Source organism: Bombus vancouverensis, chromosome 8 (assembly GCF_051014615.1).
Source record: "Bombus vancouverensis nearcticus chromosome 8, iyBomVanc1_principal, whole genome shotgun sequence".
NCBI lineage: Eukaryota > Metazoa > Arthropoda > Insecta > Hymenoptera > Apidae > Bombus > Bombus vancouverensis.
Genome location: NC_134918.1, coordinates 10,210,416 through 10,229,988, shown reverse-complemented (window position 1 = coordinate 10,229,988; position 19,573 = coordinate 10,210,416). Strand labels below are relative to the sequence as shown.

The window sequence follows — 19,573 nt, the reverse complement described above, 5'->3', positions numbered from 1 at the left end:
TGAGTATTAAAGGAAAATAGCGAGAAAGAAATATTTTTGGTTTATGAGACGAAGATAATCCAACGATCCAACGGACGAATCCAAATGCTTTCAGTCTCGTTTAAATGGCCCATTAGTCATCGTGCCAATGTCAGGCGATTGATATACACGAGGTTGGCCTGCTTTGCACGAAACTATCAATAGCCATAAAATTTCAGTGACTTTTATTGCGAGCAAGTTCCAAACTATGGTGGTATTTTTGTACATATTTGCAAAAATTTGAAGATGGTATCCCACTGGGGGTAGCCATCCACATGCTATATTGCTATATCACTAAGCTATAATATTTTACCAAATGTCCTACTGGACAAATTGTAAAATGTAAATAAATAAAGAATAAAAAAAATATTTGCAAAACAAAATTACTATCTTAAATTGTTAATCAACACGTTGGCGAATTCACATTGAAAATTGTTCAAAATAAAATTGTTCATTTCATTGAAAATGTACGATTAAGCGATTGAACTGATATTATTAATAAAGTTTTAAACAGGCGACATAGTCTATAAATTATCATTATTAATAAATGACATTAACAAAGTGGAGTATACTATATTACACGTAACTTTTCCATTTCTTAATAAATTATTTTATTATTAAAGATTGATAGTATTATTGTGGAAACGAGTCATTTTATTTACAAACCTAATTCACGTAATCTAATCCATGATTTTTTCCATTGCAAAACAGCGAGATTAAGTGGACGTTATTTGTTACATGTTTTCGTCGAGCTAGCGAGTTATCTGATTACTCGGCTAATCTAGGTGCAAATACTGTATCACGGTGTGAAAAATATTAGAAGATACGTCTTTTTCTTGTATTCGAAAACGTAAACGAAAAATTGTAATCCTATCTGGAGTTATATTTTCGATCTGAAGAAATAAAATCTCTGAAGTTACTTGCACGGGTCTTCTGATACGCGTCTTAACAAAATAATCGATCGACGAATCCGTTGAAATTGGCGAGAATTTGCGACTGAAGGTTACAGAATCGAAATTGTAAAACGAAATCGCGTTTGGTTACACGTTTTGCGATGATAACCGTAACTTGTAAAGGTATTACAAATGTTAGGCAGGTTTTATCGTACGACCTACGCATATAATTTATTAACATGTCACTGACATTTTAGAGTCACGTGAATTGGCTAATCAAGAAACAAGTTGAATTTCGAATGTACCGTAAAAGGTCAAACTCTTGAGTGACGATGGCAGAAATTTTTAAAGGCTTTCCTTTTACGAGCGAAACTCGAGGAAAGAAGCAGGTAAGAAATACCTTAAGATACCTTAAGATACCTTAAGAAAGATACTTTTGTATTTTGAAAATAAATCTCAAAGGTACAGTAAATATTCTGAGATTCTGAGAGATAATGAAAGAAATCTTCATTTTTCATTTTCAAAAGCCGAACTGTTAGAAGCTGAAGGAAATTCCGAGAGGAATTTGTACCGTTCAAAGGAATTTTAGAAAAAGAATTTGTGTTTTTTTTATTCATAAACGTGTTTTAAGTCACGTTATTGTTATCGTTATCGCGTGATTTTGAAAGAAAATCTAATATAACAGAGTACAATCTAGTTTTCAATGCGATAATAATAATTATTAATCAACAACGATTATCGACATCGTTCTACCATGTTACTACGTTGAAGACTTTTAGCCACTTACTATTTTTAGCGAGAATTAACTGGATAAGAAATTAGATCAAGAATGGATCGTTATATCAAGAATTAATTATCTCTTTAACAAGGCGCGTACTTAAAAACATTAGAGCTAACGAGACGTTAATATTGCAAATTTGATCGAGTGCATACTTCGAAATATTTATTCAAAATTTTGATAAACTCGTATTCTATTTTATTCGATAATCAAATTTTATGCATACATGATATACATGATAATACCACGTTATGTAACATGATAACAATCCGATAATAATAGAAGCAATCGATACAACAATATTAATAGCAATCGATCGCGGTTACGAGAAGCGAAGTTGCTATAGTTGAGAGATGCAATGTGTTTGTTTCTTTGTTCTTGATGATTAGGCAAATCGTGTATTTATCTCGAACGTAAATATGCAAAAATACGTCACAATGAGCGTAGAAGCAAAATACCTAACGCCTAGGTTTATGACATTTAGAAAATACAATATAGTATCGCGTATATGCGAGTTATACTTTTTATGACCGTCTTTGAAAAAATTTGCATGAATATTTACAGTCTTCTTATGACGATTATAATGGTGTTTTTTTCTGAGTGATAGTTAGGAAATCTACTGTTTGCATAATTAACATACGCAGTTTGCTAACCATGATAATTTCGTTCTGTTATTCACAGTAGTACATCTTATGTGAGTCGATGATTATGAAAGTAGCGTGTTATTTTTTTTTTTTTTTTTTTTTCGAGATACACAAAGTTCTGTGTTTGACGCATGAACTGAATTCTGTGTTAACGACACAACAGCAAACACAGTCCGATAGTTCTGCAAAAATGGTTACGGATTATTATAGTATAATACGCGACGTAAAACAAATATCTTATTTTTAGGTTTTATACCTGGGCCATTTCAATACTAACCGATACATGTATTATTTTCAATGCCAGTTTTATTGCGCCTCTATTCCTTACGGTCAAGGTAATGACCCTCTATTTCGGTTTACTACTCATTGTAGTGTGTAGAATTCCACTAAAATTCCTTCGAGCACGTACCGTTTTCACTATCGGAATGACCATCGACTGCTAAATTTAACGTATCGCGCAACATTTTTCCTCGCTCGTGATCATCGTAATCGTTGGACATCGCCGTTGCATAATTTTTTAATAGTAGAATTTCGCTTTGCATTTACTAGCCCTAATGGAATATTATACTTTTTTTTTTTTATTCTTTTTTAAATTCCATCTTACTTATTCACAGTAAATTCTCCTAAGTTACTCCATTTTATTTAAAAAAAAAAAAAAGTATCGACCAGTCTTTATTCAAGGAACCTAACCAAAAGATTTCTAAAAGAATAGTTTAAGACGATCTTCGCCGAAGAATTAAAAATCTCGCTCGCTTCTGCGCTCGTCTATTTTTCTCTCCAGTTTTCTAGTCCCCCACTTTCGATGTCCTCCTCATGTTTTCTTCTCTCGATTACTATCTTTTGTTTACTCGGCAATGATTTGCAAGAATACGCACGAGATACGGGGAAAAGGATCGCTAAATGTAAGGGACATTTAAAAAGGAAGAGGAAAAATATCTTGATCGATCGAAATCTCTTTTCGCTTAAGTTACGCGCGCCACGGCGGTGCGACTCCTACTGCGCAGTGGAGGGGAGAAGAGGTAATTGCGCGCGCATCCCCTCGCTCCCCACCACTCTTGACGGACAATGAGCAAAGCTCTATATATGACGTCACCGGAGTAGGTCGCGGCACTCAGCTGACGACTGCATTCAGAAGTTCGAGAGGCCGTAACTCATTCCGATTATACTCGTGTTCAGGTACGATCACACAGACTCTGCTCTTCCGTACGTGCCGCGTGTGTGTGTTTAGAGATGATATTCCCGGATATTTCCCTCGGTCTTTTCTTTTTCTTTATCTGTTTCCTGTGTTTATTGCATATATCTGCCGCATGATCCTTGTAGCTATTCGAAGCCGCGGGGTAGGGTGGTTGGACGGTTTGCCAAATTTTTTCTTTGTTTTCTTATTAATATATTCGGTGACGTATATATCGACTCTATCTTTTGGCTAAAGGTTTCGTATACAGGAAATTTCCTATTTATTTTGTCTACATTTTATTTTTCTTTTTATATATTTGCTTTCGATTTTTTTCAAAGCGACACGTTTTAGAGTTTTGTAATGAATAAATAATATTTACATGTACAGTATGTATTATCATACGTAGCGTCGAATCTACCGTAGGAATTACAAAAATTTATGAGATAACATCGTTCTTGTCTAGTATTGGCGACAAAAATCATATAGAAATAACAAAGTACTACAAATCGTAAAATTCCAAGACCATAAAAGATAAATATCCGTTGTCAATCCTAAAATAAACACCTTGTTTTTACCATGAATATTTGATCAATCTAGACAGCAAGTATTTGATCTATCGTCAGAAATTATCGCGGTCGTTTTAAAACACACGTGACAGAAGACTCTTGATCTGAGTTCTCTTTTTCTTCTTTGCTAATTTCGTACATCTCAAGTAACTTAAGAACGTTAAGCGCTATTGCGACACGTGCGACACTAATTCCCTTGCAATTCGCTTTCATAGCAACATTTCATCGATACTTGTGTCTGTTAGCGCACGATTCATTCAAAATATTGCAATTTTTATTTTACAAAAGTCTGTATTAAATTTGTCATTTTTCTAACGATTGACGATACGAATATGTTTGTTAAATCTCGTGGTATGGGAGACTATGGTTGAAAGAATGTACGGGTGCAACTACCACTTCCACGTAGCAATCACGTGCACTTATCAGCCGCTGGAAAATTACTTATCCTATGGGGAAATGGCCGATACCCGTGCTTCTAAATGATTATTATGTACCTTTAACACATCGTAATATCAATTTCTAAATATAGGAAGGCCAAGGAAATTTCTCAAGAAATAGCATTTCATTTTTCACGAAATTAAATCTTCCCTTGATTTATCCAGATTTTACCCGAATCTGTGTTACTTATATTACTTGTGAATTATTCTCCTCTATATAATACATTATTCACTAATGAAACTGTTATTATGTTTTCACAGGCTTTAATCAAGAAGTCATACTAGATCATTTTCGAACATGGCCGAGTCATTGGAACAGATGCCAAAATCTGAGACGATCAGACTGCGGGAGCGATATATTGGGTAAATATCATGTTAATCGCGCGTTCCTATTTATCGCTGTTGTCATATGGAATAATATTCATTTAGAGCGTGAACACGAATCGATCGTTTTGCAGGCAAGCGTGCAAATTATTTTACAAATCGAACCCTTTGAAAATTGTTCGAGCCGAGGGGCAGTACATGTTCGATGAGAGAGGCAATCGTTTCTTGGACTGTATCAATAACGTTGCTCACGGTATGAAAAAGATGTTAATATATTAAAATATTTTTTTTAATCTAAGAAGCTTCAATTCGTAAGAATAATTGCCCTAAATAGATAATTTATAGGGACTAAAATGGAACAAATGAATTGACTAATTCTTATCTAAACTGTGCATAGAATCGTATATTTAAATTAGATAAATTATTTAAATCAGATAAATAGCGTCTATGTAAGTTTGTAATGATTCTATGCACGTTGAAAGCTTCATTTTAAAAGAACTTCGTACACACGAGTCTAAGAAAATGAAATATAAGTTTGTGAATGATAACAAAAAAATATAATTTCCTATGAATTAACACGGATAAATAAATAAATTTACAGTGGGTCACTGCCATCCAACGGTGGTGCGCGCAGGCCAAGAACAAATGGCTTTGCTCTCCACCAACAACCGTTTCCTCCATGACGATTTGGTAATCTGCGCGCGTCGTTTGACCTCGCTTCTTCCGGAACCACTGTCCATCTGTTTCCTGGTAAACTCGGGCAGCGAGGCCAACGATCTCGCGCTTCGTCTCGCTCAAACGCATACCAAGAACAAGGATATTATCACCTTAGATCAGTAAGTTGTCGCATTTAAAGCAAATCAGCCACAAAAAGTATTCACCTGTTTCCGAAAAAAACGTAGATTAGCGATAATCTACGTTTAGATAATTACGTTTAGACAAACGTGACGATTTCGTTCATCGACTAAATTATCATTCGATCGTTATAGAAATTTTTCCATATTCGATTATTTATTGTAATATTCGTATATTCAGCAATTTTTCATATCTTCTTCGAAACAGTTATAAATATTTGAAAAAATAAATCTTCTGAAAATAATTCGTAAAACATTTCTTCCCACGATCGAAGGAAAATTCTATGAGAAACGAAATCGTTGTCGTCCAACAGGCTTTTGGCTTTTTCCGACTAAATATATGCGACCCTCGAGCAAAAAAAAGAAGTCGAAAATCACTGTGCGTTGTTTCTTTCGTGAGAAAAACGTGTCTCGACCATTTGCAGGTAGCCTTCGTTTTCCCTTTCTGATCGGGGCAAAATTCAGTGAGTAGCCATACGATGCGACTAGAATAACACGAAGGCGATAGGAACACGATGATTTTTCAGGCTACGATGATTTCTCTCAGGCAGACTACGTTCCTTTACTCGACAGCCGACTAATCGTGTGGGTTTTCTTTTTTGCTTGTTTGCAGCGAATGAAAACGCTTTGGAAGATACAAGCAACGTGGCCAACGCGATGCGACGAGACAACGAAAGAAGTTGTACATGATCGATCGGCGAATTTTCGTGCACGCACAAAGTCGACAAAGTCACATAAAGCTATTGTCGTTTTAGGTGACACGTACGTGCCACATGTACGCCACACAACAAGAAGCCAAGCAATATGGATCGGAACTTATCTACGAAAAAGTAATTTTATATCCTGATAGAAAAGATGCGAAGCCAAGAGGCAACAGCAGGGGCGAATGTTGTCGATAGAAAAGAAGCGAATCGAGGGGGTGTGTTGTGACACGAAGTGGGCCAAGGGGAGCTTCGATAGCTGGACAAGTGAAATTACATTGTTAAAAGCGTGGTCGTGCACACGATGATATCGTCATGATTCAAAATAGTTTAAGAAGCTTTTAAATGCTTTTTTCGAATTGAACAGATACGTAGTAGGTGGAAATTTATTATAGACCTCGCGAAAGATGGAAATTTTAAATTTGATATTTGAAGGGTGAAATTCATCTCGGTACTTGCAAACATCGACGTTTCAAATTTAAGCGTTCAGGGGATGCAATTCATTTCGAAGCTTGCGAAGGTAGAAATATCAAACCTGGCGTTTAGCTCATGAAAATTTACCCTAAACCTTGCTTTAAATCTTAAAGACCGAGATCTGAAATAACAAAATCTAACATTTACAAGAAAACAAGAGAAGTTTAAATGAGAGAAAATTCAAATTTATTCGGAATACAGAAAACGCAAGTTTCTTTGAAACTTTAAAACAAATCAAAACAAGAAATTTTAGATACAACTGCTATAAATGATAATTCCTGAAATGAAAATTCTTTAAGCATCGCGCGTCTAATAACTGAAGAAACCTGATTAATCGAGTTTCAGCAATGAACATGTGACGATACCTTGGTGAACACGCATTGATAGTTTCATGATTCACTCATGCTCTCTTTGCAGCTGCGCTATCCTCAGCGTCTTCAACGTTCATCCTTTGCTTTGCGAGTGACGCGTTGCGAATGCGTCTCGCCTCACGACATCAGGTTCTTTGATAACGTAATTTTACGTCATCGAGCTATCAGCGTTCCCTTTTGCTTTGTTATCGATACTTCCGCAAACTGAGACAGCGTGAAAAGCGAACGTATATTTCGCGAATCGTTTTGTTCTCTCTCTTCCTCTCTCTTTCTCTCTCTCTCTCTTTATTGTCTTTCCTAATAACGAAAATCGTTGAGTGAAGTGAAGAGTTTCACGAAGAGAAGAGAATGACCATTTTCAGGACGTGTCGAAGAAAATCGGATAAGATGGCCTCGTCGCCGTACGGAGGATCACAGTGAAATGACGCTTAGAGTTAGAGCTTGATAGTGAGCTTGACAGAGAGTGCTGAGGTGGCTGAAAACAAACTATCGTTTAACGTTGTTCTTTCTTGCTTTTAGTGCTTATCATGGCCATTTGACTTCGATGATCGATATTTCGCCGTACAAGTTCAACAAACCGAACGGGCCTGGCAAAAAAGACTGGGTTCACGTGGTAAGAAAGTTTTATCAATTTCTATTATTATACTGAAGTTCGTCGAAAAAATATCTGAATTCATAATATATCTAAAACAATCTAAATAACAATAGTAGCCTAGATAATCTACAATAAATTGTTGAACCTTCTTCAATGACTTTAATATCGAGAAACATGTTGATAAATTTTGCAAAAAAATTATCATCGTATATAATATGTGTCCAATGCATTCCATAACTTTAGAATAACTCTATTCGTAAGATAAAAGAATGTATACTAAGAAAACCGATTCGTTGTGCCAAAAAAAAAAAAAATTCTTCTAATGGACGTAGATTCTGATAAACAATAAATACCATCATCATCGTTATTATTATTATATTTATAATCGTAAGAAGTATTCGTGAGAATAATTGAAATTTTATACTTCAGAAATGTTTGGATGCCAATTATCTATGTTCGGTGTTTAATGTGAGCTTCTCGTATTTATTATTCATAGGCACCATGCCCGGATGTTTATCGAGGGAAGTATCGCGATATCGACCATCCTAACGAAGATCTGGGCGTGAAGTACGCCGATGATGTGAAGAATATTTGTCAGAATCTGAAGAACGAAGGCAAAGGCGTCTGCGCTTTCATCGCTGAAAGTTTAATGTCTGTCGGTGGGCAAATTCTGCCACCACAGAATTACTTCAGAAACGTGTACAAGTGAGTATGTTGCTCTATCAGCGTCGAATTTCTTAATATAGTTGATATAATTGTTGATATAATTGGTTACCTACCTTCAGTTTCGTTAATACTATTTGCATAAAATAACAGACACGTTAGAGAAGCCGGTGGTGTTTGCATCGCGGATGAAGTTCAAGTCGGATTTGGAAGGGTTGGTAGCCACATGTGGGCCTTCCAGCTTTACGGCGAGGACGCTATACCGGACATAGTCACCGTAGGAAAACCCATGGGTAACGGACATCCTGTGGCAGCTGTGATTACGACACCGGCCATTGCTGGAAGCTTCAAAGACACTGGAATAGAGTACTTCAATACGGTGAATATCAAAGTTTTTAAATCTCCTCGTTCTTCGTATTCTTCTCAGCAAGGAAACCTTATCGTTTACGAATCGACGAATTCAGATATCTTCCTTCTTTTATAGAACATAATAATAATAATAATTATTATTATTTATTTATTTTACATTATGAAATTAAAAACCATGAAACACTTACGATTTGTCCTCTGTCGAATCTTAGTATGGGGGAAACCCAGTGTCTTGCGCCATAGCAAATGCCGTGATGGAAGTGATCGAGCGAGAGAATCTTCAAGAGAACGCTTTGAAGGTTGGTAATCATCTGATGACGGAATTGAGGAAGCTGGCCAAGCGACGAAAAATTATCGGTGACGTACGAGGTGTCGGACTGTTCGCGGGTATCGAGTTGGTGCGCGACAGGATCGAGAGAAGCCCAGCGACCTCGGAAGCGAAGCACGTGGTCTCCAGGATGAAGGACAGGAAAATTTTGATAAGCAGCGACGGCCCGGACGACAATATCTTGAAATTGAAACCGCCGATGGTATTCACGATTGAGAATGTAAATCACTTGGTGTCTACTTTGGACGAAGTTCTCGAGGAAGTGGACATTGGCGTCGAAAAGGTGATTGTTAATTGGACTTTCAATTGGAGATATTAATTGAAATTAAAACTAGAAATATTAGAATATTAGAATGGAAAAATATTATAAGTCGTTGGAAATATTAGAAGAGATATTTAGACGAGATTTTAGAAGCAGAGTTGCGAACAACTTACGAGAAACGAATGAACGAAGAGCAGGATTTCTGCATGTTAAGATGTTTCGAAATTATGAATGTAATTTCTAGATTTTCTTATTGAATGATAACGTAGATTATGCAATTATGTCGCGTTTGAGCGAGAAAGCGTGGACACGTTTCGATCGGAAACCGGATGCAGAATGTTGTAACATTGCGAAGTACACTTTGTTTTTCTGAATGAAAATGTCTGACTTTGCAAAGAGATCGTCGTATCTCATCCGGATGAGCGATATTTCGTCTCGACAGTTTGCATGTGCCTCGATAACCAGTGAACCGTTAATTACATGTTTCTTCGATATTTTTTATAGATAGTAATTTTGCATGAAAGTCTTTTAGATATCGCTTGTTTGATTAATTCAACGATCTTTTCAATTTACTTCGTACGTGATTCCATGCTAGCAGACACGATAGAAATATTTTTAAGCGAACGTTGCAATCTACGAGGTTCTCCAAAATTTAGCTGGTTATTAATTCCTGATAATTAATTAATTATATGTTTTTAGAAGTACGAGCCCACGACGACTATTTTGAAGGCGACGATCTCTAAAATGGACGTGGAAACGGATAACACCACGTGTTCAAGCGGGAAGCCGTTGCTTGTTCGCGCTAATTAACGATTAATTTAAGCTGAACCTTATATTATAATATATTTATAAAACACGATGGCCGTGTGCCTTATATTTAAGATATTACTGTTCGTAAGCTGAATGATTATTGATAAATATGTTGTGCATGTTTCTGAAGAATATCGTGTGTATATGTATGAAAAGAATTACAGGTGAACAGAGAGAGATGAGACTATAGTTAAGATTTAATTAAACGTCGAATTTAAATTCGAAGTAATAATACTTTAGAATATATATTGTAATAAATATAATCACTATAAATATACTATATTTTTGCATATCCGTTTGTTTGATTATTATTTCCGCTGGTAGCGAGATAGTTGAAAGAAACAAGTAAATACGGATACAAGGAAGAAAATTCAATGTCTGTGTTAAAATTGTTGACTACGACCGTCGTTATTTAACGTTCAAGCTTTTTTGCAAAATCAAAGATCGAACATTAGAAGATAATAATAAATACTAATGGAGATTATTGATTATTGTTCAATAACTATAATTCCGCAGATTCATAAATCCGTAAATATAATATGATAAAAACGCACGAACCGTGACCCCACGTGTAATCACATCTGCATTTTACATATTATGACCAACTGCATTATTTATTAACAGAAATCTAGCGTTTTCTGGAGTTACGTTATCACGACACGGCTTTATATCGTTATCATACGTGAACTGTGATTATATGGGTAACTTTTGAATCTCAATAAAGATGTTGGTCAAAATATTATTTATTTTTAATTTGAAGGGCATTCTAGAAAATTCCTGAAAGGTTCTTTAGAAGAAAGGAATTTTTAATGTAAAGGACATTGTAAAATATTTCGACGTAAACTTAAACTCTGAGCTAACTTAGCAAACGAGATTATCAAGATAGAACGATAGAAGATGTTAAATCTTATTCTATCAATTTGTTATGATTTATTTTTGTAGATGTACTAGTTTTGTAGTTTTAAGATTCACTGGAATATGATAAATATTAAAAATCGGGTATATTTCATATGTCACAACCTAATAAGAATGGGAGAAATGCTTTATGAAATGATAAGTCAGCCGGAGATACAAATCGAGAATTTCGAAGAAAAATTTTGTCAAATTTCATGTCCATCGATTAGGTATATTTCGTTACAACTGTTTCTAACGAGGAAGAGGATTAGTTCGAAAGAAATCGATATTGTTGACGAAATTATTATTTCTTGAACGCCAGTGTTATTAGCAGATAATAAAATTTGATCTGGCAGTTATTATTCTAATAGACACACCAGACAGTGCAAAACATAGATAGGAGAAATGAGTGGCATGTAGATTAAAAAATAAGTTCACGGACATTTTCTTAGCTGCTTACGTTGGCACGATTAAAGTATAAATTGGAGGTTGAAAACGACCCAACGTTACTTTCTCGGTTGATGTCCACGGCTTTCAATATGTGGCTACCACTGACGGTTTTATTGCTTGGTAAGTAAAGGTAGAAAATTCTACTCAGGCCTCCCTATCAATTGTTCCATCTGCTTTCTCATCGATCTTCTTTCTCCCTTGAACTCTTTTCATAAATTTTAATTAATCTGATAGTAGGAGGCATATTTCATGTAGAACGCAGTATATCCAAAAATTCTTATTTGCAATGCCAGAAATGAGGCAAATCTTTTTTACCTCGAAACACTGAAAATTCAGCTCCAATCGTTCAACGATTTTTCTTTGCTTTACTTTTTTGTCATTGAGAATATAATTATCAACAATTGAATTATAGAACTTGTACCAGAAGAATAAAAAAAAAAAATATTTTATATACAGAAATATTTTATTTCCATACTTTACAAAAAGTCATTTCCAAAATTATATACCGTGTATCGTAAATCTGCGAAAATCCTATCAGAAACAGCGGTCTGATAATTCCACTGTTAATTTTAGAGAAAGATATTTCTCATACAGAGTATCAATAGAAACTTCTACAAAGCGACAATAAAAATAGGAATAATTTCTCTGTCTCAGAATACGTACGTTTCAATTTCAATCATTCAGGAATTTCTCTTTGTTTCGTTTCCTCACTCTTTCCCTAAAATTGCCAAGACTTATTATTTAATAAATTAAATTTCTCAGTCGCAAAAGTGATCAAGATTCAAGATTTATCACGTATCATTCGTTATTCTCTGTTTCTTTTCTTTTAACATTTACAACTCTGTCGCGTTCAATCAATCGAAGCTAACGCTGAAAATTTCTACGTATCCGCAGCGGGAATAGTTTCAGCCGACTACGACCATGGCTGGCATGTCGACAACGAGTACACTTATCTTGTACGAAGTCGAACATTAACCAGTTTGGATGAATTATCCGATCAGCACACCGGTATCCTGATGAAAGCATTGCTCACGATACAAGTCAAAGATCCTCAGATGCTAACTGCGAAGGTGTCGCATACTCAATACGCTCGAATCCTCAGATCTTTACCGGAAGGCTGGGACACTGAGATTTCTGACCAAATGTTGGAACTCCGTGACATGCCCTTTTCTGGTAAACCGTTCGTTATCAAGTTGAAACATGGCGTGATCAGGGACATCATCGTGGATCGTACCATCCCAACCTGGGAGGTGAACATCCTGAAGAGTATCGTTAGCCAGTTGCAACTAGACACCCTGGGTGAGAACGTGATAAGAACGATGGAAATGCAGATTCCGACCGACCAAGAACCGTACGGAATGTTCAGAGTTATGGAAGATTCAGTTGGCGGAAAATGCGAAGTTCTTTACGATATCACGCCGCTGTCAGAGCAAATCGTCCAAATTCAACCAGCATTGGTCCCTATGCCGAAGTTGAAGGGAGATGGACGGTATATTGATATCCGCAAATCGAAGAACTTCGACAAATGTGATCAGAGGATGAACTATCAGTTTGGTATAACTGGCAACAGGCAATGGGAAGCTGGGTCCAATAAGAATGGAAAATTCTTCTCGGTGAGTAGTTTGGATCGTTGATGATATTACAGGAATGTTAGAAACCGGACAGTATCTTTGACGGTATTTTGATAGAAAGTTGGAATTCTGTGCCAATCCCTGAACCACGTTAACCCCTTAATAGCGTAATAGAATGAAAATGGAGAATTCGGATGGAACGAACGATCCAGGAATAACTATTTCTTTGTCGACAGCGTTTCTTGCGTTTCTTGTATCTGGACACAGGAAACACAGATCTCCGATCGTTTATAGGCGATGAATATCGATAATGGTATTGCAGGATCTTTACTACAATTAGTTTATCTAAAATGGATTAAACAGATGTTGGTTAAACAGGAAACGATGGTCGTTTAACGTGAACTAAATACAATAACGTGTTATAACTGAGACAACGAAATAGTTAATCTGCAACTCTCGTCACCACGGTTCCAACGCACTCTCTGACTTCTCAACTAACACCGGCTGTTAATTCGTTTTTCTCCCGTGGCATCCCTTTGTCTTTTGTCTTTGCGGCACCACGTAGGGTTTTTCCGCGAAACTATTCGCTTGAAGGGCCGACGATACATTGTTGGGCCTGTCGGCCCACTTCGGCTTTCTCGCGACTTTGTTTATAGTTCGCCTGATATCTCTTAGCCCTTTGGTCCACGCTACTACAGTATTATACTGTAAAAGGTTTAATTTCTCGGTGATTTTGATTCTATTTGTCTTATGAAGAGTATCGATACAATATGTACAGTATAGGTGTTGTTAAACAAGATTTTTAATGTTGCAGCAATCTGCGACGAGCAGAATCGTCATCTCAGGAACGCTGAAGGATTACACCATCCAATCGGCGGTGACTACCAACATAATGCACGTGAGCCCAAGATTCTACGACCAGGGACACGGGTTGGTAGCCAGCAGGATGAATGTAACCTTGGCCAACGTGAAGAAAATTACGAGTCCTCTGCCCAAACCGAGCACTCCGGAATCCACTGGCAACCTGGTTTACACTTACAGCAATCCTTACTCAGATATGGAGGAACGCAGAGCCGGCAAGGTAGTCGAGGATTCGGATAAGATGATGGTTTCGGATAGCGTCAGTTCTATTAGCTCGAGCGAAGAAGCCACGAAGGGTCAGAATCTTCGAAGCTTATCATCTGACTCGTCCAGCTCGTCCAGTTCGATTTCCAGCAGCGAGGAGGACCATTACTGGCAGCCTAAACCTACGATGGAAGATGCTCCTCAGAATCCCTTGTCGCCCCTATACATTGGCTACGGCGGCAAATCTATTGGAAAATCTAATGAAGTGGACGTTGTAGCGAAAAGCAAAGAACTTATTTCCCAAATGGCCAACGAGATGGAAGATCCGAACAACATGTATAAAAACGAAATTCTCGAGAAGTTCACGATCCTGTGCCATCTACTTCGTACGATGAATAAGGAGCAAATGTTACAAGTCGATAAGGACGTACGTATTTCTCCTCAAGAGCTGAAATCGATGGGCAAGACTGTGGGTCCTAAACAAAACGCTTGGACCATATTGAAATCCGCTATCGCTCAAACTGGAACTGGACCAGCCTTTTTGGTTATCAAGTACTGGATCGAGATGAAGGAAGTGGATTCCAACAGAGCTGCAGATCTCTTGACTAAACTTCCCAAGACAGCTCGCGCACCTACTGCTGAATACATCAAGGAATTCTTCGTGAGTATCTATCGTATACGAAGTTGATTTGTGATAATATTAATTCATAATATATGAAATTTTCAATTGTAACAATAATGTTTTACGATGTACTGAATCTTCTTGAATTTGCGTTTCCCAGAAACTAGCTACAGGTGAGAGAGTGAAGAACGATCCAGCCATCAGCGGCCCGGCGATCATAGCATTCGGCGAGTTGGTCTATAACGCTCAAGTGAGCGGAAGGAGAATGCACAATCAGTATCCGGTGCATACGTACGGTCGTCTCACGTCCAAACACGATCAGGCAGTTACCGAATATTACATCCCCTACCTGGAGAAGGAATTGAGGAAAGCTGTGGAAAGTGGCCAAAGCACGGTTATTCAGACTTACATCATGGCTTTGGGTAATATCGGTCATCCGAAGATTCTGCCCGTTTTCGAGCCTTACCTGGAAGGCAAAGTACGCATGACGGTGTTCCAGAGGACGCTGATGGTCTCAACTCTTGCCAAACTGGCTGAAAGTTTTCCAAAATTGGCGCGTTCGATTTTGTACAAGATCTATCTGAACACCATGGAAGACCACCAAGTGCGTTGCACCGCTGTCTTCATTCTGATGAAGACCGACCCTCCGTTAACCATGTTACAACGAATGGCAGAATTTACCAAGATCGACTGGAACAAACAAGTGAACTCGGCCGTGAAGTCGACTTTGGAGAGTCTGGCGGACCTGAAGGACCCCGAATATCAAACGCTGGTGAAGAAAGCTCGCGCCGCAAAGAGGCTACTGAGTCCAAGCGATTACAGCTACCATTACTCTCACGGATACGTCACCGAATCGATGACTGACGAAGGGAATATAATTTCTCATATGTTCCTGAAGTACATTGGCAGCGATGATAGCCTGATTCCTAACGCTATATACTACGGCGTGTACTCTTCTTACGGAGACTTCAAGTTCCCTCCGTTCGAAGTGATAACCATGGTTTCGAGCATTAAGTCCATTCTAGAGTTGAAGACTAGCCCGAAAGAAAGAGAAGGTATCATATTGGCGGCTGAGAAGATCGCCGAACAGTTGCGTATCATTCCTGACGAATCTGTTCCTCTGGAAGGAAACTTGATGTGGAACGGGAAGTACGGAGCGAAGTTCTTCCCCTTCGATAAGACCTCTCTCACTCTATTCCATGAATGTAAGTGTTTCTAAATATTTGACGTTTTAACGATATTTTTCATTAAATACGAAACGATTTGTAGATAATTCTTTATTCGTAGATAACAAGATTATCTACTTTTTGCGAAGGTCAGAGCGCTTCTGACGTTTCTACTAATTTAATAGTATCCAAGATTCAGGTTATTTTAACGAAATCGTATGTTAATCGTGTATCGTTTGTAATTCTAGTGCTTCTCATGTATCTGAAGGGCGAAAGGGAAGGAAAGCTCGTCAACCGATTAGGATCCTACGATATAACATATGGCTTCCCCACAGAAACCGGTTTGCCATTCGTCTATAGTTTTGAACTACCTTTGCTTCTCAAGATCACTGGAGATATGAGCAACGAGGTGAAGCATCCAAAGGCTATCAAAGCGAAAACCGATTTTCGTATACTCTATGCAATGAAGATTCAAGGAAGAATTGGTTTCGTCACGCCCTTCGAGCACCAGCAGTACATCGCCGGCGTCGATCTGGACTTTAACATTCACCTACCAATGAAACTGCTTCTGGATGTGGACCTACCTAAGGGCAGCTTCGAAGTAAAGATTTGGCCATTGAAGGGAGAAGAAAAGGCACGATTATTGCATTATAGCGTCGTTCCATACGTCGCCAGTCACAACATTTTGGATTTACGTCCTCTGCTCACCGAGAGAACAACACAAATACTAATTCCCGACGGTATCCATTCCGATACTACCGCAGATTCGTATCTGGTGAAGGTGGACATGGAAGTTGGCAAATCTTACAACTACGATGATTGGCTTAACATGGACATCAATGACTTGTTCGATATTGTTATGACTCCATGGACCTTGGATAACGACAACTACTGCAAAGTAGACATCTTGCTGAATCTGAAACGCGAACAGGTGGCACCATTCGTGTTCAAAATATCGTATGACTCTGTGGAAATGGCACCCAACGCTGAAGACGTTAAACTATGGACACCCAAAGCTACAGCCACGGTTCCATCCGACATGAAGCCTGACAGCGAAGTTCGTAGGAAACAATGGATGGACGAGGCTGCCAAGGGTATCAAATTGGCCAAATCACAAGTGATAGATATTGCAGTAGAAATTCCATTGACAAGCGAAGAGACTATCGGGAACGTTATAACCGTCGCCACGGCTAACAGCGAAGTTGAGAAGAAAGCACGAACGCTGGTATATTGGAGCCTTGAAACCTTGTTCGAAGTCTGCGCGACTTCCCAGACGAAGGTCACGCCAGACAACGCGGTGTTCTACGATCAGGTCGCTCAAATGAAACCTAAGGTAGAATTTAATGCAGATTTGCTCATTGGAAGGTACTGTTCCACTGGTCACCGGTTGAACATGGACGGTGAAGCTACCCAGAGTAAAGAGTTAAGGCAACGGATCAAGGATCTACCTTTAATCAAAATCTGCGAGAAACAAATGCTGCAGGGTAACAAGATCCTTCGAGCCTGTCAAAATGCTGCTGCGATCTCTATGCTTCTTGATCAAATATCTATCTCCGTGGACTTCCAATCGCCGTCTATCACGACCTATATCACCAAGGCTCTCACCACCGTAATAAACAACGATTATTTGGATGATTACGCGGACATTCGCACAGAGTTATTGGATCCTAAGATGACCGGCAAGAAGAAGATCGACATCATGGCCAATCTGACCAACGATTTGCAAAGAGCTAACTTATTAATCTCTACTCCGACTATGAACATTCACGTCAACGACTTAGACCTGTCTGCTCTTGAAATTTCTGCGGAGGACGTTCTGATGGCTGCAGACGAGGACATGGATATTCAAAACCTCTTGTACAATGAGGACGAATGTGAGTTTGTATAATTATAACAATTGTGAAATCACTTTTTCAACTGTGCTTACGTCGCATCATCAGCTAGTTATATTATCGATTCGAGAGTGGAATACGAAGCTGACATTTTTAGTAATTTTTTAACTGAGCGCGTAGTAATTCCAAGCTTCTCAGTAGATATCAAACTTCCACTAGGAAAAGGAACGTGGATCTGATTGATTATTTTTATTACAATGTCTACTAATTTTTCTTATCGATCAAAACCGTTACTTTTGCATCGTTTACTTTTACAGCCGCCTGTATATTGGATAAAACCAGGGCGCAAACATTCGATAGCAGAGAGTACCCCCTGAGATTAGGCAACTGCTGGCACGTCGTCATGACCACGTATCCTCGTGCGAAACCAGATAATCCGGACGAGAGGATGCGTATGTACAAATTGGACAGCGCGAGTATCCTCATTCGTGATATGGAAAACGGACAGAGGGAAATGAAAGTTTTACTTGGTGACAAGGAGATCAAATTTGTACCTACTCCGACCCTACCGAAAGTTTTCGTGAACGAACAGCTCGTCAAGATATCTAAGGACATGAGTTGGCAGGAAAAGGAGGACGACGAGGTCTTGTTCGAGATCTTCCAAATCGGTGATTACTCTATCGGCCTGGTTTCTGACGAATACGAACTGAACATTGTTTACGATGGAAAACGTTTAATGATCAAGGTAAATAACAAAGTATAGATTTAAATTAATTTATTGCTCGAATATCCTCCGTAGATAGCCATTAATCCTTCTAGCCTTCTATAATTGTTTTTGAAAAATTAAGAACTAATCATACGTTTTCATACTAACATTTGGAAATGTATAAAAAGTGGATCCGCTTGCTTTCTGAGCAGATCGCATACCAAGGAAGTAATTTCGCTTTAAAAACGGAATTAATTATTATCAACGGCGTAATTAATAATATGTCGAAATTCGTAGGCGGGCGACAAATTCCGCAAAGCCATCCGTGGTCTCTGTGGTAACTACGACGGAAAGCCGATCAACGACTTTATGGCTCCCAGGAGTTGCATTCTTCGAAAACCCGAGCTATTCATCGCCAGCTACGCTCTGACCAAGAACCGCTGCGAGGGCGAGTCTTTTGAGAACTCGAAATTACTGCCGAACAGCGAATGCGTATACGAAGATAGGAATCATTTGAGCAACGTGATCAGCGACAAGGAATCTGGACGAAGAGATACCGAGGAATCAAACTGGGGATACCATACAAACGTCAGAAACAAACAGTGCATCATCCTGAAGACTCACATGACGGAGACTGATAACACGATATGCTTCACGATTCGTCAAGTGCCTTCCTGCGCACCTGGCTGCTGGGCTACCGAAACGAAATCAAAAGATTATCAATACCACTGCATGAAGAGGAACGCAACAGCGCTGGCCTTGAAAGCCAGAATCGAGAAGGGTGCCAAACCCGATCTCAGCCAGAAATCAGTTACCTTAAACGCACCCATCAGCGTTCCTCTTGCTTGCAAGGCCTAATTCCGGTGTACCTTGCTTACCTACCTCATATACTTACATATTCTTGCTAGTATCTGCGATAATTTTATATTTAGCTTGTAATCCAATGTTTTAGTAAAATTTACTCTTTTCAATACCTGCGGTGTTTTTATATTATTTGTTTTACCTC

General features: G+C 38.3%; 2 protein-coding genes across 2 annotated transcripts; both read left to right on the top strand.

Moving 5' to 3' along the window:
• Positions 1–3,416: 3,416 nt before the first annotated feature.
• Positions 3,417–10,553, top strand: LOC117162712 (alanine--glyoxylate aminotransferase 2-like). Its single transcript, XM_033344579.2, has 9 exons — positions 3,417–3,509; positions 4,772–4,873; positions 4,969–5,087; positions 5,436–5,670; positions 7,754–7,847; positions 8,326–8,534; positions 8,646–8,871; positions 9,074–9,472; positions 10,151–10,553. Exons 2-9 carry the CDS (start codon positions 4,809–4,811, stop codon positions 10,259–10,261), a joined length of 1,458 nt encoding a protein of 485 aa, XP_033200470.1. The 5' UTR covers positions 3,417–3,509; positions 4,772–4,808; the 3' UTR covers positions 10,262–10,553.
• A 1,101-nt stretch (positions 10,554–11,654) lies between these two features.
• On the top strand, positions 11,655–19,540 carry Vgn (vitellogenin). Its single transcript, XM_033344630.2, has 7 exons — positions 11,655–11,725; positions 12,500–13,218; positions 13,991–14,902; positions 15,024–16,068; positions 16,278–17,903; positions 18,179–18,606; positions 18,865–19,540. The coding sequence occupies exons 1-7, from the start codon at positions 11,677–11,679 to the stop codon at positions 19,423–19,425; spliced, it is 5,340 nt and encodes a 1,779-aa protein (XP_033200521.1). The 5' UTR covers positions 11,655–11,676; the 3' UTR covers positions 19,426–19,540.
• Positions 19,541–19,573: the final 33 nt, after the last annotated feature.

Excerpts from the sequence above, each read along its gene's own strand:
- LOC117162712 (XM_033344579.2), top strand. The coding sequence starts at position 4,809 with ATGGCCGAGTCATTGGAACAGATGCCAAAATCTGAGACGATCAGACTG. Across the intron at positions 5,671-7,753 it reads GATATTATCACCTTAGATCA|TGCTTATCATGGCCATTTGA; the intron begins GTAAGTTGTCGC and ends TCTTGCTTTTAG. Across the intron at positions 9,473-10,150 it reads TGGACATTGGCGTCGAAAAG|AAGTACGAGCCCACGACGAC; the intron begins GTGATTGTTAAT and ends ATATGTTTTTAG.
- Vgn (XM_033344630.2), top strand. The coding sequence starts at position 11,677 with ATGTCCACGGCTTTCAATATGTGGCTACCACTGACGGTTTTATTGCTT. Across the intron at positions 13,219-13,990 it reads AGAATGGAAAATTCTTCTCG|CAATCTGCGACGAGCAGAAT; the intron begins GTGAGTAGTTTG and ends TTAATGTTGCAG. Across the intron at positions 17,904-18,178 it reads CTTGTACAATGAGGACGAAT|CCGCCTGTATATTGGATAAA; the intron begins GTGAGTTTGTAT and ends TTACTTTTACAG.